The 24,618-nt window shown below is 38.0% G+C and overlaps 2 protein-coding genes across 11 annotated transcripts in view; one reads left to right on the top strand and one right to left on the bottom strand.

Moving 5' to 3' along the window:
• The window catches only part of BRSK1 (BR serine/threonine kinase 1), a 191,266-nt gene extending 168,222 nt beyond the window's left edge, over positions 1-23,044 (top strand). For 5 of the 10 annotated variants that reach the window (XM_072156758.1, XM_072156757.1, XM_072156761.1 and 2 more), the window contains 10 exons: positions 1,174-1,365; positions 2,655-2,752; positions 2,869-3,019; positions 6,130-6,190; positions 7,253-7,784; positions 9,575-9,623; positions 9,763-9,886; positions 11,800-11,980; positions 14,791-14,880; positions 17,226-23,044. In XM_072156758.1, coding sequence (XP_072012859.1) covers positions 1,174-1,365; positions 2,655-2,752; positions 2,869-3,019; positions 6,130-6,190; positions 7,253-7,784; positions 9,575-9,623; positions 9,763-9,886; positions 11,800-11,980; positions 14,791-14,880; positions 17,226-17,449 — 1,702 coding nt within the window. In that variant the 3' untranslated portion in view covers positions 17,450-23,044. The remainder of the gene's footprint in view (positions 1-1,173; positions 1,366-2,654; positions 2,753-2,868; positions 3,020-6,129; positions 6,191-7,252; positions 7,785-9,574; positions 9,624-9,762; positions 9,887-11,799; positions 11,981-14,790; positions 14,881-17,225) is intronic. The other 5 variants (XM_072156760.1, XM_072156759.1, XM_072156765.1 and 2 more) reach the window with 5 other exon arrangements.
• JAM3 (junctional adhesion molecule 3) overlaps positions 1-24,618 on the bottom strand; it is a 397,725-nt gene that overhangs the window by 217,546 nt on the left and 155,561 nt on the right. The gene's annotated exons all lie outside the window — the stretch shown is intronic.

Raw genomic sequence — 24,618 nt, 5'->3', positions numbered from 1 at the left:
AATTTTCTACTTACAATTACCTGCTGTGAATAATGGATTTGTTTCTTCAGTTAAGGACGTGTTTCTGCAGCTGGTCACTATATGAAAAATAGGAAAGTATTACCACCAGATGGATAAAGTGGGTCACCCTGAAAGCTGAATGCATTTAGTGCATATAATGCTGCCTTAAAATGGGGCTTATCCTGTGGAGGAACACAGAACAGTGCATAATAATCTTTGATATATTTAAGATTTTTTTCAAAACTACTTACAGAGAGACGACTATACAAGAAGCTTATAATGGGGAATAATGCTACAATGGAAACCATATATTTCCTTTGGCCTTCTATCACCTTGTACTGGCAGTACAAGGATCTCCCCAAAGATCTTTTTATACCTCGGCCTGTGACCAGGACAAGGCGGCATCCTCTGCGCCTAGAGGAGAGGCGATTCTACCATCAACATAGACAAAGGTTCTTTACTGTAAGAGCAGTGAGACTATGGAACTCTCTGCCGCAGGAGGTTGTTATGGCCGACTCTATGTACATGTTCAAGAGAGGCCTGGATGCCTTTCTGGAGAGAAAAATATCACGGGTTATGGGGATAATACATTTGTTTAATTCTTAAAGGTTGGACTTGATGCATCTTATTCCAGCCTTATATACTATGATACTGTGATCAACACAATATGATTATAGGCTGATACATCTGTGTCTTTTATTGACCACATCTATAAATGTGTTATTTGAACAATTTTACATTTGCTTTTGTAGTGTTGTTTTCAGATGTTTCTTTACCCTTAAAAAAATTAATCTGGTTTGTGAAGTCTTTTTTCCTCAATTTAATAGGTTTTTGTTTGTTAACACCTGTATTGATACTGGGTACCATGGGTCCACTAGAGAAATATCTATCTATACAGAACAGGAGCCTGTCAAATTTTTAATACATATGCAGAACATAATATCAATTAGAGGTCATATGTTATTTGTGAATTATCTCATTAGAAATAGACACTAGTGACATTATATCGGCTTCAGGTGATCTTCATATGTGGTCCCCTGGTGGGGCATTCATAGTTGGTAAGAAGCCATTTATAAGTCATTCATCTCTCACATGAATATACAAATGCATCTGTATACTGCTTTTGTTGCTAATTTTGTATTTCTGTAAGATTCATGTTACTACTGTATTTAGGGACACATTTATTGGCGCTTTCAACAGGGGTGGAAAAAATGAACCAGAGCCTGAGCAGCCAGTTCCCCGAAAGGTGTCCATCAGAAGAATTCACTCAGTGAGTGAATTTGACCCCGATGTTTTGGATAGTATGCATTCCTTGGGTTGCTTCAGGGATAAAACCAAACTGAAACAAGAACTACAGAATGAAGAGTAAGTGCTCATGGTATTCTATGAGAATGTTTACCATATACTAGAATGCTGTTTATGAGGTTATCCATCAGTTGATGTTTGCTTGATCACATTTCCAGTAGGTGTATTATATATCTTTATAAGGCAAACCCTCTTTATAGGTACTACAATATTACCAAAGACAGAATGAACTTATAGTCACCCTTTTCTCAAAATGGAAATGAGCTGAAAGAAAACCAAAGAGCAGTTCCAATTTTGTCTTTTTAACTTTTCCCCCTTCACACTAAATATATTTTTGAAAAATACTATGTAATAAATGAATCACGATGACTAAGTGTATAGACACACTGGGGGTTATTTATCATTGGTTTTCCTGGACTTTTTTGGTATGAAATAGGCTCAAAAAAGACTTTTCACTAGTAAAAAAAAGTCTCACATGACTATTTCCACCTCCTCATTAATGTGGCGTAAATATAGAACTACTGCTAGTGCAACACCATACAATGCCAGATTCATGACCTTTTCAAAAAGTCTCATAGTTACTCCGGTGTATGTGTTGGGAAGTTTTATGCATTTTGAGACTTTTTGAAAAAAAAAACAGGCAGAAAGTAGACCATAAGAACATTTATTAAAGGGCCAAAGCCACTTTAATGAATCTGGTGGACAGCAGAGCTCCAAAAATAGACATGGAACTGTCTGAGGAGCCTGCCTAATGATAAACAACCCCCACTATATTTCCTGAATTTTCAGATGTATTCCCTCAAAGGACATATGCTTACAGTAGCATGCCATGATGTCTCTTTATAGAATAGTGTAGCTGATTATGTCTTTCTATGCAGCAGACATATACCATATGTATAACAAATAATTTGTATTTTTATATACCAGTATGACAGAGGTCAAAGGCACGTCCTTTTGTCCTCCAGCAGGTGAATGATTGTAATTGATGTATACAACTAAATCTTTCTAGCACTAGATCTTACAATAGCACCAAGTATTGCTCATGTTTTATGATGATAACTCATATCTTAGCTTTATCCTTCAGAGAATGTACACCGGAATGTACTTTTTTTTGTATGTTTTAAATTAGTGTCACCTTGTGCAGCTGGATGCTGTTAGAGTCTCTCTATGCATAAATCATCCTTTGTGTGACATAAGTATCCTTCTGAATAAAGCAGCCATCTACAAGACTTTTACCTTCAAACTCATCTATAACCTGAGAGAAAACTGGTTTCCTGCCCATCTATAACTATATAAATTTTTAGTATTCTTAGATATTTTGTAAATAACAATTTTATGCTATTTTTCAGTGAAAACCAAGAGAAAATGATTTATTACCTGCTCCTGGATCGTAAGGAAAGATATCCAAGTTGTGAGGATGAAGACCTTCCTCCCCGGAATGACATAGGTATAAAAGTAGTATGTACAGTATATTGTCCCAGATGCAAAGAGCGGTGTCATTATTCGTTTATGTTGTTTGCTAGCCTTGCCAGGTCACCATTTTACATTACATTGTTACTCTAGATCCACCCCGCAAAAGAGTTGATTCCCCAATGTTGAATCGCCATGGAAAGCGTCGACCTGAGAGAAAGTCTATGGAAGTCTTGAGTGTGACAGATGGTGGCTCACCCGTTCCTGCACGAAGGGCTATCGAGATGGCACAGCATAGTCAAAGGTAACATTCAGAAAATAGAATGGGGACGTTTATCATACGCTGGCGTTTCGCAGGTGGCCTTGCCTGGCGTAGAATTACGCTATTACCAGAATCTGTTAAGGCTTGAATTTTTACAGGCTATAGCGAGTGCCCATTCTGCATACAAGCCATGATAAATGTCCCCTTATAAGTATGGTTTATAAATTCAGCTAATTATAAAACATCATTATAAAAATGTTATCAAATTATGGAGTCGTTTTTCACATTTCCAATTGGAAACCAATCCAATTTTTTAGCACCCTCAAGTAGGATAAATTAAAAGATGGGTCAGACTGTGAGTCTTCAAACATAGCTATATTGGGCTTTACAGCACCTAAAACCATGTTTGCTATAAAACTGAAGATAAAGGCTGTTAAATACATAGTTGGTAACTGAATCTATCTGCAGATTTCATTCTCAACTTCATCTTTAAAGGCAATCTACCATATGGATTGCACACCAAACACACACATTGGTATGTGTACCCTGCAACAAGATCTGTTCTTTCTTTATCTTCTATTGGCTTCATTTTAGAGCAAATCATCTTTTAAAGCTATGCAAGTGAGTCTCATGGACACCTGTCAACATCACAGAAGCCCCTTCTTGCAGACAACTGAACCAGGCAGGGATTTTGTGACGCAGACAGGAGCCCCTGTGGCTCATTTGCATACTTTTAAGATTTGTTTTCCACCAAAACTAGGCCACGAGAAGATAAAGGAAGAACGGATCCTGTTTCAGGGCAAACAGTGGAAATTTTGTCCATAGGAACTGAGTTGCTGCTTGGCTCATGGTAAATGCACTATACACTCACCGGCCACTTTATTAGGTACACCATGCTAGTAATGGGTTGGACCCCCTTTTGCCTTCAGAACTGCCTCTGAAGGCATAGATTCAACAAGGTGCTGGAAGCATTCCTCAGAGATTTTGGTCCATATTGACATGATGGCATCACACAGTTGCCGCAGATTTGTCAGCTGCACATCCATGATGCGAATCTCCCGTTCCACCACATCCCAAAGATGCTCTATTGGATTAAGATCTGGTGACTGTGGAGGCCATTTGAGTACAGTGAACTCATTGTCACGTTCAAGAAACCAGTCTGAGATGATTCCAGCTTTATGTCATGGCGCATTATCCTGCTGAAAGTAGCCATCAGATGTTGGGTACATTGTGGTCATAAAGGGATGGACATGGTCAGCAACAATATACAGGTAGGCTGTGGCGTTGCAACGATGCTCAATTGGTACCAAGGGGCCCAAAGAGTACCAAGAAAATATTCCCCACACCATGACACCACCACCACCAGCCTGAACCGTTGATACAAGGCAGGATGGATCCATGCTTTCATGTTGTTGACGCCAAATTCTGACCCTACCATCCGAATGTCGCAGCAGAAATAGAGAGTCATCAGACCAGGCAAGGTTTTTCCAATCTTCTACTGTCCAATTTCGATGAGCTTGGGCAAATTGTAGCCTCAGTTTCCTGTTCTTAGCTGAAAGGAGTGCACCTGGTGTGGTCTTCTGCTGCTGTAGCCCATCTGCCTCAAAGTTTGACGTACTGTGCGTTCAGAGATGCTCTTCTGCCTACCTTGGTTGTAACGGGTGACGATTTGAGTCACTGTTGCCTTTCTATCAGCTCGAACCAGTCTGCCCATTCTCCTCTGACCTCTGGCATCAACAAGGCATTTCCGCCCACAGAACTGCCGCTCACTGGATGTTTTTTCTTTTTCGGACCATTCTCTGTAAACCCTACAGATGGTTGTGCGTGAAAATCCCAGTAGATCAGCAGTTTCTGAAATATTCAGACCAGCCCTTCTGGCACCAACAACCATGCCACGTTCAAAGGCACTCAAATCACCTTTCTTCCCCATACTGATGCTCGGTTTGAACTGCAGGAGATTGTCTTGACCATGTCTACATGCCTAAATGCACTGAGTTGCCGCCATGTGATTGGCTGATTAGAAATTAAGTGATAACGAGCAGTTGGACAGGTGTACCTAATAAAGTGGCCGGTGAGTGTAGATCTCTATGGGGACCGTGAACTAGATGCAATTTGTGTGGCTACCTCATGGTCACCCCTATACAGTTGTGTGCATGAAGCCTAAGACATATAGAAATATTCTACCCTAAAACTATTGCTTCTGGGTGAAAAATCCCTCCACACATGTGGAGTCTGATGTCACATATGAAAGTTTGTTGTCTGTTGGATGGTATAAAATTAGAGGGATTAGAGAACAGTTAAAATGTATAACTTTATTATGATATTTCATTATTATATTTAAAGATGGGAATAAAAATACAGGGCTCACTGCCCAACAACAAGGCTCAGCCAGAGTATAAACCCATAAATGACAGCATGTTAGCATGAGGATCCACATAAAGTATTCACTCAATGCCCCAAGTGTATATGGGGTAATTGTCACAGGTATGAGTAACAGTATTATAATAAAATCAATGTGCAACACCTACTAGACCTTCAGAGACGTAGACAGGGGAAGGAGGGGGCTCCAATCCCAGCATGCCACCTTGTATATAGTTAAGAGCTTATATTAACTCATAAAGAGCCCACATATTCCCACGAGTGCCCTGTTAATACTTCATGTACAGTTTGTTAATGGATATATGAAGTTGTAATGTGGCCATCAGATCTGCCTATCTGATATTGATTCTAAGGATAAGTCATTAATATCTGTTTTTCAGAAAAAAAACCCTTTAAATATTTAGAACAAACATTTTTAAAGCCCCAGAATACATAAAAAGGGAGTATAACTGATTTCTAACAGTGACAGGACAGCCGCAGCTCACACTTAAGGTAGCTTCATTATATTCCAAATACATGATAACATTATGTCTAAAAATACAGTAGATAATCCCTGATTATATTGTAGGGAAAATGATGTATGGCTCAAAAAGAGAGAGATCACATAAAATTGCTACATGCAGAAGGAATGGGCCATTTGAAATCATACCACTTGACCTATATATCTATCTAGCTGAAACCTAATCCTTACAAAGCATACAATTTAGAACAGGGCAGAAAGGGGTCAGCCTCATTGTTCCCTGTGCAGTAGGTAATATATCTTTCTTTTGTAGGTCCAGATCTGTGAGCGGTGCATCGACTGGTCTCTCATCCAGCCCTCTCAGCAGTCCGAGGGTAAGTATTGAAAAGAAAATACGGTTTTACAGATGAAATGACAGCAGAAGTGGACTGAATACAATTGTAATACTTTGAACATACCATGCCAGCAGATTACATTATCACGTCCTATTGTCATACATTACATACACCTCCACTAGTCATCATGCACCAACTCAGACCTATCCTTAAAAGATTAATGGGCAAAGCTGCCATTCATCATTGCTGTTCTCAAATATGGTTGTAACATGTAATATATGAAAAAATGCAATATATCAATGAAAAACATTTGGCAAATTTAGCTCATCCAATCTACCTTTGTATTCTAACTTTATTACATTTATTCTAACAATAGCTCCCAGCAGCATGAATAGGAACATATGTGTAATAGAAGTGTTTACGTAGTAGTTTACTTAAAATCAACTTTTGCTATTTAAATGGAGCACAAGTGCTTTTGGGCATCACAAGTTCCTCTCCGAGCTTTTGCAACCTGGGGGAGCAGATAGTGAGGTGTTTACATGTGCTTCAGGGGGCGTGAAATATTTATCCATTCAGAGAGGTGATCTTCTGGAGAGGTTCATCTTTTTATTCCTATGTAGATGTTTTACAGTGTAGGTTGACATGTTTTAGGGTGCGTTCACACGTGGCAGTGACACAAGCGTTCTTTCAAATGCATCAGAACAGCTGAGAAGAGGAGATTTACCTAATTACATAACTCTTACATTGCTAAAAATGTACTTCTGCTCTTAGCATAGATTGGAACAACATCTCATATTTGTAAAAATCTGTTGAATAGTTTTAGACTAGGATCCAATTGTTGTTAAATGTAGACGTTAATACAGATTAATCACACCTCAGTTGATATTGATCAATAATATTATCACACAAAAGAGAACTTCAAAAGTATGGAAATCATACTGAATTAAACTCTTCCCTATGTATTTGAGAATTGGCTTTGATGAACGTTCATATGTGTTACACATATTACACACACCAGTAGTACCCATGTCCTGCCACATTTCTCCATCTCATTGTCCAACATCAATGCCCATCGGGCACTTTTCTGTCCCCCCTTGCCAGAGTCCTGTATTCACTTTTTCCCCCACACCGCTGGAAGCCGCCGATGGGGAGGACCCCCGTGCCATCTGGCAATCCAAAGCTGCTCACCGTCAGCCTGACCCGAAGACTCAAACGTTGCCTGCTAAGACCAGCCTGGGAGAGAAGCCCCTCCATACCATTAAATCAAATCCCTTACCGATTACCATGACTGCCTCCTCCCCACCGCATGACTCCTCAACTTCACCTCATCGCTCCCCATTATCCCCCCCTTTCTTCCCTTCCTCACTACCTGCTCGTTTTTTCCCTGGTACTAAATCCGCCACCAAATCTATCCCTTTGCCGCAGGTGACCCCTCACCCTTCTCCCCGAGGTAGTCCCCTCCCTACCCCGCTGGGTACCCCAGTGCATACGCCTAAGGACAGCCCGACTGGGACACCCAGTGGCACCCCTCCCTCAAGTCCAGGTGTCGGTGGCGTGGCTTGGAAGACACGATTGAACTCCATCAAGAATAGTTTCCTGGGTTCCCCACGTTTCCACCGTCGGAAATTGCAAGGTAGATTTTGCTTATTTGTATTTTTTCTATATATGACTGCCATCTAGTGGCCATAGTGTTGAGATGGCTTTATTGAAATGACTATCGCTTCCTCATTACCAATAGCATAACTTATTGGTAAATTGTTTGCTTAAATCTTTATCCCTTGAGTTACAGAGGCTGGAAAACCACTTGACAACACTGACAATTTTGTAACATGATTTATATTATATTACTATATTAATATTTTATAAGGTTTGTAAACTTTAATTTGCTCACTCAAGAGCAATAAAGTTAAATTGGATATTTCCATCTTAAGCATTTATGGCTTAGCATGGCCAATATCCTGGAATCTACAAATTGGAGGGGGAGGGGTCAACTTAAATACCAATGTATAAATTACTTCACCTTGAAGTAAATTCATTCTCTTTCATAGGATCTGTCAGATCACTTATAGTAAATACCTACAGTGGCTTGCAAAAGTATTATATACATAAAGATATAAAATTTACATTTTTTGGTGAAGAATGAACAACAATTGGGACACAATTGTGAAGTCTAACGAAATTTATTGGATACCTTAAACTTTTGTTAAAAATAATAAACGCAAAAGTGGAGCGTGCAATATTATTTGACCCTTATACTTTCAGTGCAAAAAACTCACTTCAGAAGTTCAGTGAGCATCTCTGAATGATCCAATGTTGTCCTAAATGACTGATGGTGAGAAATATTATCCACCTGCTCTGTGATAGTCTCTGCATCATGAAGACCAAGAAACATACCAGGCAGGTCCGTGATACAGTTGTGAAAAAGTCAGATTTGGATACACAAAGATTTCACAAGCGTTAAACATCCCAAGGAGCACTGTGCAAGCGATCATATTGAAATGGAAGGAGTATCAGACCACAGCAAAAGTACCTAGACCCTGTCCCTCTAAACTTCCATCTCCTACAAGTAGTCCAGACCTGAATACAATTGAAAATGTCTGGAAAGAGCTGAAAACAGCAAGCTGAAAACTTTTGTATTGATTTTTACAAAAGTTTAAAATATAAATTTCATTCCACTTCACAATTGTGTCCCACTTGTTGATTCTTCACCAAAAAAATCCAATTTTATATCTTTATGTTTTCCTGAAATGTGGCAAAAGGTCAAATAAACTGGATCTTATCGTTTCCTTTGTTATGTGTTACTACATCCTCAGTGAAAAGGAATTTCCCCAGATTTAAATATTGATGGCTTTTCCTTAGAATAAAATCAAGGGAGCCAGCACCCAACATAGTCATCAGTACAGAAATACACATTATACAGAGATGGAGGAAGCATGCTTTTATACACAACATTTGATAGGAAGTATGTTAATCTTACACCTCCTTGGCAACTCTGCTTCCAATGGACTGCTGGTGATTCTACAAGTACATCTGGACCAATTCCTGGCCTCACACCTGACTGCTAAGGCAAAGGATCATCTCATATTTCACATGCACATTGAACGTGATATAATCACTGATGGTCCATCAGGATAAAATTACTGGGGAACGGAAGTACTCCATGGAAGCCAGAGTAAGTATTGTACTTTCTTCTACTCACTTATGGGTGTTTCTGAAAAAGCATCCTTCATCCAACAGTGTGTAGAGCTCTCTATAGAATGGGGACAAGGTATGCTAATATTAGCTAATAATGGGCTGCCAGGTATCGGACTACTGTTCATCTAATGTCGATATGGTATTTTAAGGCTAGGTCATTAGTATTTAAATCCTGGAAAACCCTTTTAAATCTTAGTGATTTATAATGAAGTTTCCATTTTCTGTCAGTACCGACACCAGAAGAAATGTCAAGCCTCACCCCAGAGTCTTCACCGGAGTAAGTATTAGCTATTTCACTTCTTTTATTTTTTTTGGCATTCATACGTGTAGCTTTACTGAACTGTACTGAATACATTTATCTAAAAAACACCCTTGTCCAAATTCTCTAACCTTTACCTAATCTCCCTTCTTCGTAGGCTTGCCAAAAAGTCTTGGTTTGGAAACTTCATCAACTTAGATAAAGAAGAACAGATATTTGTGGTGATTAAAGATAAACCGCTCAGTTCTATAAAAGCTGACATAGTCCACGCTTTCCTCTCAGTAAGTATAGATTAGCCAGGCTTAATTGTAACATTAATTCTGAAGCTAAATGTGTGGATCAGAATAAAGTGACCATTTGTAATAGCTCTTAGAGATTTGTTTTATAGTAGTCTCATTGACCTTAGAAACAATAGATGGGAGATACTGTATTTATTGATTTCTGTGGTCTTTTAGTGGGTGGAGTGGTTCTTGTTATGTTCTCCAACCTGTCCTGTGGTCATTGTGTGGGAATGGGGAGCAGATAAGTTGTGACATCATGTATTGTCAGTAGTGATGTAATGATGAGTCAGTGTTATCTATATAGAGATCATTGTACAGGGAGGGGGAGGAGATAAGCTGTGACATCATCTATTGTCAGTAGTGATGTAATGATGGGTCAGTGTTGGTCATATAGAGGTCATTGTGCAGGGAGTGAGATACGCAGTGACATCATCTATTCTCAGTAGTGATGTAACGATGGGTCAATGGTGTTATTTATATAAAAGTCATTGTGCAGGAGGAGTAGATAAGCAGTGACATCGCCTATTGTTAGTAGTGATGTAATGTTGGGTTAGTGGGGGTTATACATATAGAGGTACTGCTTTTATTTATAGCAGCTCTATCTGTTATCTTACTCGGAAGCAGGCTTAGACAGCTGGCCACTTGAATTCATTGGTGGGCTCCCCAGTCCTGCATGAGTTGTGCAGAACCATAACATTGCCTTATACAGATATTATTCAGCATACAGCATTTCAATCACCCAATAATAATGTGGGTAGAATATCTAGCACACTCACCAGTTTATTGCATATATTGTAGAAGCAGTAGATGACTGAGATGACATATAAATTATATTTCTCGCCAACCAGTATTCTTCCTCCCTGTGCCTTCTCAATCACGCTACAGAGGCCAATCGCGTTGTAGAATCTTTCTACTGCCTGAGGCCTGATACTTTATGGCCATATATTCCTGGCTGACTGGGCTAAGAGGACCCAAGTTCACTGCAAATGCCTGTCAGCAGGTTACTGATGTGGCTCCTAGGACCAAAACAGTCAAAGGCAAGGGCTAGAAAGCAAGCAAAGGGTAAGCCCATTAATCATAGGCTGCTACTATATGTTGTCCCTGACACGCGCTGGGTGGCTTTGGCCTCCTGATTAATCGTGTCAGGTGTCAGTGCAACCAGGACACTTCTACGCCAGGTCTGACCTGGTGTACAATTGCGCTAGGCAACAGGCATTGGCCCACTGCATGGACCGGAACCATTCCCACTTCCCGTCCAACGGGCGTAAAGGTCTGAGAACTCGCATTTCCCAGTAGTGGCCAGGCTGCAGGTTTAGCGTAGAAACTTTGGTTCTGGTTTCTTCAGACCAGAAGATATAAGGTCACATTCATTGTGGATTTGACAGCTTAGCAATTAGCAGCCTCAACAGTTAGGCGAGAATAAGTGGCACTGAAACTGTCACATATACGATGTATGTGATTTCATTACTTCCAGTACAGAATCCATGACCGGAAGCAAGGTAAGTATTCTTTTTTAATTTTATTACTTCTTTTATAATTTCGTTTAAAAAGCACAAAATCATTTTAATATATTATAAAAAAATTAATATATATTAAAGTAACAAAAAATGCTGCTTCTGCTATTCTGTATGTTACTGTAATATTAAAGCATTATGCAATTCAAAGATGAAGAGTAGAAACGATATAGATTAAAAGACATGTTATACAGATTTTTTTCTAAAATACAGTAAATTAGGCTGCTCCACTCCTCAAGCTGCTCTATAGCATGCTGCATGCATGTATGCTATAGGTATTATGTGAATGCATTGATTGTCTTGAAAATGGAAATATAATACTCTAAGACTTGCATCATAAGATTGACAGTCTTTTCCAACCTATCAGGTCTGTTGAATTTTACAATTTTGTCTCCTTAGATCCCAAGTTTAAGTCACAGCGTGATCTCTCAGACCAGCTTCAGAGCAGAGTACAAGTCATCAGGGGGTCCATCTGTTTTTCAGAAGCCTGTCAAATTTCAGGTGGACATAAGTTACTCAGAAGGAGCTGAGGCACAAAAAGAGAATGGCATCTACTCTGTGACCTTCACACTAATATCAGGTATAAAGACAAGAGAGACGAACAAATGGGCTGACAAATTTTTATTTGAAGAAAGCACAGTATAAATCAATGTAATATATTGCATGCTGCCAAAACACCACGCCTGCCATATACAGTGTGTTTGGACCTACTTATTTTCACTGTAGTAAATAGCATAAGAGTTGGCTTCTGTAAGAAGCCTTTGGGAACCTGAGCTGTCAATCACTATTCTGCTCATTGGACTTGTCACACATTTTGTGACATAGTTACATGAAGCAGAGCACTGATTGACAGCTCTGCTTGCTGGGTTTGAGACACCAATGTTTCTGATGGACACATGTCCTCCTTCGATGGCACAAATTATTTTGATGGCCACAGCTCTTGGGGTAAAAGTGCCTTAACATTCAAGGACAGTCTTCCCTAATCAGAAAGATTAAAATGCCATCTTCAATTTATTAGTTGGAGATCGCCTGTCTGTTATTTCTATCAAGGGTTTTCTACAATTATATATTGTACTATAAGATCCATATCCACCAGAATAAAAGTAGGTACTACGTTCCAGAACTCTGCTCAGTTGTGGATAAAGAGTACCATGGTCCTTGGGCTGTTTGAAGCGTGTGGGGCCTTTAAATCCCATAAAATTATTTGCTACAGTAGGGGTTATTTTTTGGTTCCTTTTAGGTGAAGAAAAATGCACAAAGCACTGATTTGCCTATTGCATTTGTCTAAACAGTTTTCAGTAAATGTAGATTTTTGGTGCTCTTGTCACTTTCCGGAAAGCAAGTATTGTAAGAGTAGGGACCGATTTCTTGATACCTCCAAGCCAGGTCAGCAAATACTTCTTAAAGCTACATTTTAATCCCTATTTACCATAGTGTTCATTTGTTGTTTTCTCTTGTGACACCCAGTAGCTGCAGAGAGAGCACTTAGACTTTGTTGGAACTTAATGACATAGTATAATTACCCCTCTAATGAATTATACTTAGTACAACCCCATTAATTTGAATATAGTTATATAGGGGATAAAAAAAAAGGTAGAGATGGGGAAATATTTCAAGCTAGAAATATATGCGTCAAATATTTTTCAAAAGTCTATTCAATTATACCAAACTCGGTCCCCTGCCCACACTCCCTGGGGGTGAAAAGGGGGGATTACTTTAAAATCTTAAATGGGAATTTTTTTTTACAGATTCGGATTTTTTTATTTTTTATTACAGATTCAGATTCCCCAGAAGAATGACACAGATTCGACCTAGGTCTTTTTCCATTTTGTTGACAGATGGCACTGTAATCACCAAAAACGTTGAAAAATATGCAAAATTCTAAATTTGAAGTATTCAATATTTTTCCTAAATCCAATGTTGCTAAATTCAAGCACTTAATTCACAGCATTAAATATTTAAACACTTTGTAGGCAAATGAGAAAAATCACCATCTTCAGAGGGGAGCAGACTTAAGCTAATCAAGCTCTCAGATGTGTGAGAGGCAAGGAGACTCACATTAAACCACCTCACCCCAGGTGGTAAGAGGGGGGTGAAAATACTTTAGTATTGGATAGATTTTTAAGAAATATTTGTCTAATTTTTTGTTTATAATCCGATGAGTATTTCTTGAGATTTTTAACGATTTTTTTTACCCATTTAGATTTTTGGTAAATACAGCACGATCTGTCAATGAAAATTACTTGAATCATAGATTAAATCAATGTAATTGTCCCTTGGGAATCTTATTCTGAAATATAAAATGGGGGTTCCCATTTAAAATTGTAAAGCTGCCCCCACCCCCAGGAGGTAGGAGGGAGAGTTTGGTTTAATTGGATAGATTTTTGTAAGATGTTAAAGTTGCCGTGAAAATTTATAATGTAATGCAATATTTAACAAACTTAAAAGTTTCTTTAAGTGGCCTGTTATAGCTGTTCAGGTACTGTTACAGAACTGGAGTTACTGCAATGTGTCTATGAATAGTGCCCTATAAATCAACCATTTGAAACCATTTTTTTGTTTCATCAAGTTTTACTTCTTTCAAATATATACATGTATTTACATCAATTCATTTTCATTTTCTTAAATCTTCTTATATATTATAACATTTTTTCGGCTAGTGTACGTACGTCCTAGTGAGTGTGCTATCACATGAACTTTAAAGATATAAAGAAATTCACCTCATTTGGCGTTCTAGTAGTTTTTTTCTTCGCAACACTCACATGTTTGGAGGCCCCAGGGCTGAGACTGCCTTGTCTCTGACTGTTGGACAGAATGGTATCGTCCACCTGCTGTGACGTTTCGAGGGACACGCCCCCTTCCTCAGACGTCTGAAATTTAAGAAAATGAAAATGAATTGATGTAAATACATGTATATATTTGAAAGAAGTAAAACTTGATGAAACAAAAAAATGGTTTCAAATGGTTGATTTATAGGGCACTATTCATAGATGCGTTTATTTGGTGGACCAGGAGATCCCCGAAGCCCTAGACCTAAGATTCACTAAAATACCTCTGTATCTTATTATCAAATACGTCTGTCCAGTTACTGCAATGTGACCAGGCGTCTAATGGCAATACCAACAGTGCTGGTGAAGTCCCGAGAGGTGCCTTGTTACACCTGGGGCCTATTTAAAATGTAATATTTTACACCATCTTCCCTCTCCTCCTTTTGTGTTTTCTGGTATTTTCTTACCTTAGCCCAGTTTTATCTTGGGGGCATACTTTAGTATCTCTTATTGCTCTCCTCAGAAATTCTGGTACTCTGAATGTAAATCCAATACCCAGTTCTAATACATTTGGCAGTTATATTGCATGTATTTATTTGCCTCTTTATACTTTTTGTTCCAGGTCCCAGCCGCCGATTTAAGAGGGTTGTAGAGACTATTCAGGCACAACTGCTGAGCACACATGACCAGCCGTCAGTTCAGGCCTTGGCAGGTAAATTCCTATAAATCTACATCAAGACATGAAAGAAAGTTTTATTTAATTGAGCACTGGAAGAATTATCTTGGTTGAGGTTCATGAATGGAGAAGTAATTAAACATTTGGGAAGAAAAAGCAATCTATTTCCTCAAAAAGTCAGTGTTGGCAGCCTTTATCCATTGTGTTTAAAATAAATACATTGTAGGTAATGTCTGTCCTTTCATTACATGCAAATTAGTCTTTCTCCAATCCCAATAGATAGGAAGCATTCTATACCTCACTACCATTTTAGGGCTGTTTCATGGACTACAGCACAGTATCCTATTGCTCTTTGCAGTCACTTTATCCTGCATCTAGTGAATAAAATTCTCTTTTAGAACCCTACAACAATCAACTGTGACTATAAAACTACTAGTGTAATAAAATGTAGTTCACCCTTGTGCTGCCAAGCAGGACGTGAGCCTGAATGCTGAACCCGAATTTCTGGTTGAACGCTAATGGATTTTTAATACACAAATTTTTTTTAAATAATCTCCATTAACAATAAAAAGATTTTACATAAAATATTTTTTTTAAATAAATTGAGTTAGTTCATAAAATATATAACTATGTTTGAGCAGGTACGGAACAGTAATGATATAAAAAAACCTCTTAGATAAAAATTTACTTTTATGTGCTGTAATCTTCCCGTTATTTTACTGCTCCTTCCCTCTCACCCTCAAAGATTTTTAGCAACCCTGGTGGAGTTAGTGGTTGGTGGACCACCTTCTAAAATTTTAGGATAAAGTTTCAGAATGAATAATGAGTTTAACAGGAAGAGAGAGGAGGAGAAGTGTCATAATTTGTGAAGAAACATACAGGCGGTCCCCTACTTAAGAACACCCTACTTACAGATGACCCCTAGTTACAAACGGACCTCTGGATTTTGGTAGTTTACTGTACTTTAGTCCTAGGCTACAATAAACAGCTATAACAGTTATAAATGATGTCTGCAATGAAGCTTTAGTGTTAATCCTGGTTATTATGACAACCCAATATTTTTAAAATACAATTGTGAAAGAGACCCAAAAAATTTTGGCTGGGTTTACAATTATAAAGTATACAGTTCCGACTTACATACAAATTCAACTTAAGAACAAAACTGCCTGTGTATTTATATATAAAAGGACATAGCGATACCATGGATGGAGAAACAAGTCGTAGGTAATAGAACCATCAATGTGAACAGTTGTAGAATTTTTTTGTCCTCTGATGAAATGTGGTCCAGGACACATTCCATGAGTGTCGTAGAATGTCATAATTTATGTGACATGTTCACCCCTGTTTTGACTGTGTGAAATGTTATCATAAGTTTCTATTCTGTGTCTCTTCAAGATGCGAAATTGCAATTTACTACTAATATATCTTCCATATTGTGGACAGGACTGAAGGCTCCTTGTCCTCCAAAACAATAACAGGTACATCTTGCTGAAACCAAAAAATGTAAAAGCTGTCCATAAATTATATTTGCTTATAGAATAAATATTCCAAACTCCAATAAGGAAGAGAAAATCCCTGGTATCCCCCTGCACAACACACAATGGGGTTTATCAACTTTTGTATATCAGATCTTTTATAAGGGGCTCTATTTTATGATGTCCAATTGTGTGTGTGTGTGGGGGGGGCTCTCTGAAACAGGACAGAGACTTGGAACAAAAATCACATTAAAAGAAAAGAGGACACATCTACCAAAATATTCCTACAGGCTAGGCAACAATATGGATGATATGAAAGCATTAAGATTTAAAGGCAATTTCAAGTCTCAGAGAGAGAGAGAGAGTCTAGGAGTACAAACATGTGACAGCATTGACACTTAAAACATAAATGTGTTGCATTCATTTTTTAGAAGGTCTGTGAAAACTGGGTTATCAGGGTGGTGCTGCCTCAGTGTAAAAGGATGTTCAGAACACAGGTATCTCAGTGGATTTTTTTCACATGGTCTCAATCAAAGGACAATAAAAATGCATTACTTCTAACTCATGACCTGCCCTAATATTTACTAGTACAATTGTCTCCTCTTTTCTTCACATTGATGGCTCTATTTCACATTCATTGCCTCATCGACCACAGTCTTTTTGTGTATAAATGCAGAATGGGTTTCAGAATATACAAAGTGACTGCACCAGCAGCAGAATAGTGAGTGCAGCTCTGGAGTATAATACAAGATATAACTCAAGATCAGTACAGGATAAGTAATGTCATATATGTACAAAAAAGTAGGATGTTCCTCGTTATTTTGTGTATTCAATTGTTTAACTGTTTGACTGATAGGTTATAAGTGGCTTTTATGAGAGATATATGCAATTGATGATTTCATTTAGGAGCAAATGTTTCAACAAGAACCCAGATGGAGTGTTCCTTGGATCATCTTCTCTTCTTGCCACCAGATGAGAAGAATGGACAGCAAAGCCGACCACCTGGAACCCCAACTCGAAGCTGCCAGAACTCACGTCGCTCTGAGCCTGACATGGCAGAACACCACCGGAGAGGTTCCTCCAAGGACAAGAAACTTTTGGCTTCCAACGGAACGCAAACACAGCCATGACCATGGGAAAGCTATCATTGCCAGGAAGTATCTGGTACAGCTATGAATGAACAATAAATAAAAAACTGAACAAAACAACGCAAGAGAACGCAGCGCCCTGATGTCTGAGAGAAAACTCACATGGATCTGCTTACATGAATCAATAGGTACACAGACATATATCCTATCCGAGGTGTACACGCTTCTGTGCGTGGCAGGATATACTGTTATGCCTACCAAAAGTTTGACAAAATCATTGATACACATACAGTACATGTACAAGTGCACGAACATACAAAGCAATGAGCACATACACAGAAAAGAATGAGCAACAGGAGTTAAAGATTGGCGTTACTGTGAAGATGTAAATATTTCCAAAAAATCAAAAATGACAAAAAAAAAAAACAAACAACAAATGGAATTCAAGAAAATAAACCAGAAGGAAACAAAGATCTATGAAGAAACTGCAGTTCTTCACTAATAAGTTTATTATTTTTAATATATTTATTTATTTATTTCATTGAAAATTTTCTGGGTGTGGGGCTCTTTCATTTCAACTATTTTGTATGTTTACTTTACCCATTTGATTTTCCATTTTTGGTTTTTCAAAGGCAGCTGACGCCAAATGACATGACCTCTTTAAAATGCCCACAACTGCATTCCCATTAACTCCAACTTTCTTGGTTGAAATGGTTTCATTTCTTGTACTTCACCTGTATGCAAAGGCTACACCTTACTCTTGAGCAGGATCAAAAACCCAATGACCATTGGCCTACACAATTCGGATGTAGACAAGGAGAGACGATTAATATTAATGACAAGTTCTTTTTAAGATCTGATGGCTTGTATTGTGACCTAAACTGCATGTGCAAACCACATGTGCCATAGTGACCAGACGCCGACCACAGGTTCAACCACTATTTATTACCACAGCCTCCCATGTTGGTAATGAAGGAGTTTGGGAGACCAGCACACATATCCTCTTCTGTCTGATTGTAATTAGTTTTTTACTTTAAGTGAAATAAATATTCAGGCTTAGCTATACAATATACAATTTTCCTATACTTCAGGGGTGCAAGCAGAATAATTTATTGAAGTGAGCAAAGCTAGATCTTGGAAAGGGTATGCATTTCTTACAAAGCCCTTTTGTCTGCTGTTTTCCTATAACTGATCAGCTGCTATAACATAAATACTATGGCAATAAGGCACCTCTAGTTTGGGGAACCTCTATAATCCCTATTGTGCCATACCATTCAACTGTCACAGGATACTCTACACTGTGACACCATCCATATTATTCATTATGCGACTCTTGTTCATTGTGGAAGTCACCTGGTTACACCAGTGATAAATATAGATATATTTATAGAATATTTATGTAACTTTCCTTTAAATCTCATATAATCCACAGAAAATTGCCCATTAAGATGATAGGGAGGGGTGACAATTTTTATTTTAACAAAGTGCTTTTTGCCTGTTTAAATAAGGAGCTAGTTTATTACTCGTTAAATCGATACCCCAAAAATGAGTAGGTTGTTTGAATCAATGTGAAAAGCTGGAAAGATGGAGCTATTGTTAGTTTTTTTTAACTAGTGTCCAACTGTGAAATGAGGGTCTAATAAACATGTAATGAGGTGTAGATCTGTTAAAAAACACCATTCTATAATATTATTGTTAATATTCTTAGTTCACACCTGAATGTGGACTATATGGTATTCTTCTGTAGGCCTCTAAATGATGCATTGCCTTTGTAAACACTCTCCAAAGTCTTTTTCATCTGTAGTCCTTTTGTTATATGGAAATCATTATGCAATCTCTTCCAAGTCATTGGATCGGATGTCTTTAGATGGCTAACTATACTCACTTCAAATTAACCAGAAGGTTAAATGACAGAGGAACATATTTTCTACTTGTCTATTCTATTCATGATTATGCATCTACCTTAAGAGAGAAGCCATCTTGAGCCGTAGTAGCCGCCTGCTTGTTCTTTATGCATTTTGATCAGTATTGCATTGTGTTATTTTTAAAATCAATTTGCAAAATAGGACACAAGTTCTGCATAAAGATGGGCAATATATCTGGATACCAAAATATGACATGCTTTCAAGGCTTTCATTAGTCTGTAATAGAATTAGACATTTTGCATGTATATATAATAATGCTCTTTTTAAGTGTCTTGATCATTTTGTCATACTTTGGTCCAAACATTGTCCATCCAAAGACCATGAAGTTGATGCCTTGGATTAAGGATCCACTATTAAAAAAAATATTGTACCGCATATTGAAGTATACGCAGCATATATATATTTGACATTTTCTCACAATTATAAAGAATTTGTAGCCCCTAACACAGGCCGCAATGTAAATTGATGTAATAAACTTCAGATATTCTTCTTATTAAAGCCTGCAGTCCCTGAAACCTCCACCAGATACAATATTTTTATGGTGAGAAACAGAGCAGAAATAAATACTGGAGTATTTTTATCAGCATTAAAAACATGTTTAAGCTCACGGGAAAAGAATTTAAATTAAAAATGTGAAATTCTGAAGACAGTCTGAGAGCATGAGTCCAAGATTTACGGAATGTACTTATGGTTAAATGGAAAGATAATTTTTGCAGAAGGCAAATGTTATTAATAAGACCTAATCTACACAGTTTAAAATTGACTTCTCAAGCCATAAATTTTACTGATTAAGCTAAAAACTTCCAGGCAGTAGGACCCATCTGTTCTGAAGCTGAGCTGCTGAATAATAATAAAATAGACTGTAAACCGGCACCCTTGCCTCTATCATTGGTATACTGCACACAGGAAGCTTTCTGCTATCAGTCATACAGCATACAGATTTGCTTTTTCAGGAAATCGTAACTTCTAAAATCATGTAAAATTTTTCAAATGATTCAGAACGCTGAAATGTAGCTTGCTGAATTTGGCAGAAAAAAGTAAAGGTGAATGATTCCTAGAAATAAATTACATTCATATATACCTAAAAACATTTGCTGACATGTTATGACATATGTGAGAATGTGTCATCGGTGGATAAATGTACCATGCCTTTTCATCTTCTGACCTCCAAGTTTGGTGTCAAAAATTTCTCATTAACTACAATGAGATAACACGGGCATACATATTAAAGTTCAGTTGTAATGAATCATTTTCAACCCGAATACAAAGATCTCTAAATCAGAAGATGACATGTACAATGGTTGGAAAAGTTCTAGAGATCAGAACAACAACTGAACAGAACAACAAAACCAGCGACATCTTCTCATATATTTTTGTTATCTTTTTATTTCTAGTTTTGGAGATTTACAATCTTTTAAATACAACTGCAGATGGGAAAAGCCTATTGTTAAATGGAACCTGCCTTGCATTGAAAACTCCTCTAAGCCACTATGATGGCTGGATAGGTCAAAAGATGCCAATTGGCTTCAATGGCATTCCCCTGCAGTCAGCCATAAAGTGTCAATGCACTGCATGCTTTTGAAAATCCTTGTCTCCTAAAGTGGTAGGTTAAATAAAGAAGCTTCTGCCCATAGACTCAATGTGAGATTACTGTTGCTGGATGAAGGTAAGTACCAAGAAGAAAAACAGTATATTTTTACAGTTTCAGCCTTTACAATAGTTTGTGGGGAATAATAATTACTTCTTGAAATAATTTCCCTTTAGAGCATAGGTGAACATTACATAGTGTTTTACTCCATGATTAAAAAAAACTACACCCTGCACCAGACCTCATCATATCTTCATTATTTATATGAATCCACTTACTGAGGGGGATGTATCACTGCAGTTGTTTTGTCTTCAATATGTCTCACAATGGATGCATTTGTCGTTTTGCAGCCAAATATGTGTGTGCCAGTTTTGCAATTATTTCCAACCCTCCACTACAGACAACTTACTCCAGATTTATCAAGTGAATCCAGATGTGTTAGACAGATGTATGAAGTGCGACTAATGATAAATCCGACCCAATGTTTGTTTCTTTCCAAGCAAATGTGTACACAAAAACCACCTAATCACTGCCTTTAGAAGTAGATAGCCATTTTGTTTCAGCTACAGTCCACATATCATGCAGTCAACAGAGTCAAAATACAAGAGTCAATAGGGGTACATCTAGAGCAAACCTATACAACCAATAGCTCTCTAGCCATTGTGCAACACTCATGCCTTTTTATTATGAAGGGGTCCCAACTATAAAAATATATAGTGAATCCAAAATTCCAACAAACAAGGCAGGACAGGTAGCCGGTAGTTCAGACCAGTATCATCTTTAATATGAATAATCCATACAAACTATAATTGAGGAAATTTATCATGCTCTTATTTCAGAATTCTGGCTTTAGAGAACCGCACAATAGGGCATTTAAGCCATTTTGATGTTATCCAAACATTTGGCGACTTTGCACATTTAGTTGCTGATTTCTAAAACTTTTTAAAGAGTGTTAGAAAGGGGACATGATTAGTGGGTTAAGCCAAATAACATGTTGCAATTACTTTACAGTACAGGGGAAGATGGCCTAGAAAGAAGAGACTTAAGTTTGTGCCAAATGTATCAAATGGTTCAAATAAGTCACGTAATCTCTGGGAAAACTGACTTCAGAAAGTCACACAATGACAAATTCTGTTCAAGGTCCATACAATCCTAATACACCTTAATTATAGCAAAATAAATTATGAAATATACATGTAGTGTAAGCTTCAGGTGCTTCTTCTTCTTCTTTTACATTAATTTATATCCATATTATTTTAAATTTCAAAGGGTTGGTTCCAGACCAGCATTATGTACTTGCAATGGAAGAAATCAACCAAAATACCAAAGTTCTTATTTTTAGCACTATAATGGCGATGGAAGATTTTTTTCTAATTTTTTCATATAACATTTGTAATGGGTTATGTGATTTGACTTTATGCCAATTCTCCCTAGAAATAGTGAGAATATTGCACTTGATGTAAATTTACCCTTAACGTTCCTCCAACGCATTCCAAACTTTAGCTCTTAGAGTTCTTATTCATTCATGTAAGGTTTTAGCATGGGGTGGGAAAGCAGAACCATGTTTCACCTGTGCCCTGTATTAGAACTGTATGACTTACTGGACATTATAATGTATTAACCTCCAACATTTGGAGCTATGTTTAAATGGCTGAGGCTTTGGAGGTTAATGCAGCCTCTGCAGACAATTCAATGATAGTGTGGACCACAACGCATGCTGGCGTGCACATTACTCCAGATGAAATGTATGTAAATGTCCCATTATGCTCTTTTTCTGTCTTCCACCCATTGATATCCACCCTGTACAAGTAAAGCTTGGATTATTGAGAATGTGTTTCCTAAGAAGAGACGTGTACATCTTCTGCCACAACACGACCTTTCTTCTGCCTTTGTTCTTTACTGTTAAATTACATTCCTTCTTATTTCTGTTCTACAGCCTCCACCCCTTTGGATTTTACTTGATTGCTTCTGTTTTCTTTTTAACCTGTATTCTTTATCTTTGTTTTATTAAGTTAAACTATGCTCTAAACCAATTACAAATTGAAAAATATAAACAAAATTGTTTCCTGGCACTTTCTTATTAATAAATGAAATATATGCTGGAACTAGAAAAAGGCAAAACCATCTTCTGCATTATATAAGTGTCTAATTTTGTGTCATAAAGTCTTAGTCAGAGAATAAAAAGATTAATTGGGACACTGCAAAATTGGTATAACGCACAACCAAAGTTAGACCAGAGAGTAAGAGTTCTCCTTACAGAGACTTCGCAAAATAAAGGTGGTTTGCAGGCGTGTGGAGACTTGTTGCCATTGATCCACCTCTAGCGGATTATGGGAAATATGCAAATAATAGTGATAATGGGAGACTTTAACTTTCCAAATATAAATTGTGGTCAGGGCTCTTCTTCATACGTGAAGGGGAGACATTTTATCAATTTTCTGCAGGATAATTTTATGGTACAGCTTGTAGAAGATCCCACAAGAGGTGAAGCTTTGTTGGACCTTGTGATTTCAAACAATGCAGAAATTGTCCAAAATGTCACTGTCCGGGAAACCCTTGGGAACAGCGATCATAACATAATTATTTTCTTTTTAAGCAAAAATATGTAGGAAAATCGAAAACATTGAATTTCAAAAAGGCTAATTTCCAGAAATTCAGGGCTGCTCTACAGGATATAGATTGGGATCAGATACTGTCACATGATGATACTAATGTTAAAGGGGACCTACCACCACGATTCTACCTCTAAAGGTAGAACGGGTGGTAGGTGGATGAATGGGACGTAAGGATAGCCCTTTTTGGGCTAATCCTTACGTCCTGTTCCTCCACCTACCATGTAATCTTCGGCGCGCAGCACCTTGTAGCTGCGCGCCCTCGTCCAAGCATCCGGCGTCTGCGCATGCGCAGTAGCGCCGGCCTCGGAGCTACGGCCGCGCACCCGTAGGCCTGCGTCCTGCGCATGCGCAGAACGCAGGATATTCGCACGAGGGGGCGCAGTAGCTGCGCGCCGAAGATTACCCGGTAGGCGGAGGAACAAGGCTACTGGGGCGTGGAGTAGCCGCGACTAGTAGCCTCATGTCTGGCTACTCCACGCCCCAGTAGCCGCTTAAATAAATTAGCATATCAACTGATTAAAGTTTACAAAAGGATAGCCGGGACGTAAGGATTAGCCCAAAAAGGGCTATCCTTACGTCCCATTTATCCACCTACCACCCGTTCTACCTTTATAGGTAGAATCGTGGTGGTAGGTCCCCTTTAAATGGGAGAAATTCAAATCTATCCTGGACCATTTTACTTCTAACTTTATTCCAATAGGTAACAAGTATAGACGGGTTAGATTACACCCCGCGTGGCTTACAGCTACAGTTAAAAGGGCAATTAATGAGAAAAAGAGGACATTCAAAAAATATAAATCTGACGGGTCACCTGAGGCTTTCAACACTTACAAAAAACTTACCAAAATCTGTAAGAAGGAAATAAAATCAGCCAAAATACAAAATGAAAGGTGGCCAAAAATAGCAAAACAAATCCTTAGAAATTTTTTAAGTATATCAATGTAAAAAAAAATGGGTCAGAGCATGTTGGACCCCTATATTCTGAAAATAGGGTATTTTGTGACCAGAAACCAAGAGAAGGCAGGAAACTAAATGGGTTTTTAGCTCTGTTCATACAATAGAAGAAAGAACTTCTGAAGTGGG

Source organism: Engystomops pustulosus, chromosome 6 (assembly GCF_040894005.1).
Source record: "Engystomops pustulosus chromosome 6, aEngPut4.maternal, whole genome shotgun sequence".
Classification (NCBI taxonomy): domain Eukaryota; kingdom Metazoa; phylum Chordata; class Amphibia; order Anura; family Leptodactylidae; genus Engystomops; species Engystomops pustulosus.
The sequence above is the reverse complement of the archived record's forward strand: the minus strand, read 5'-3'. Positions and strand labels throughout refer to the sequence as shown.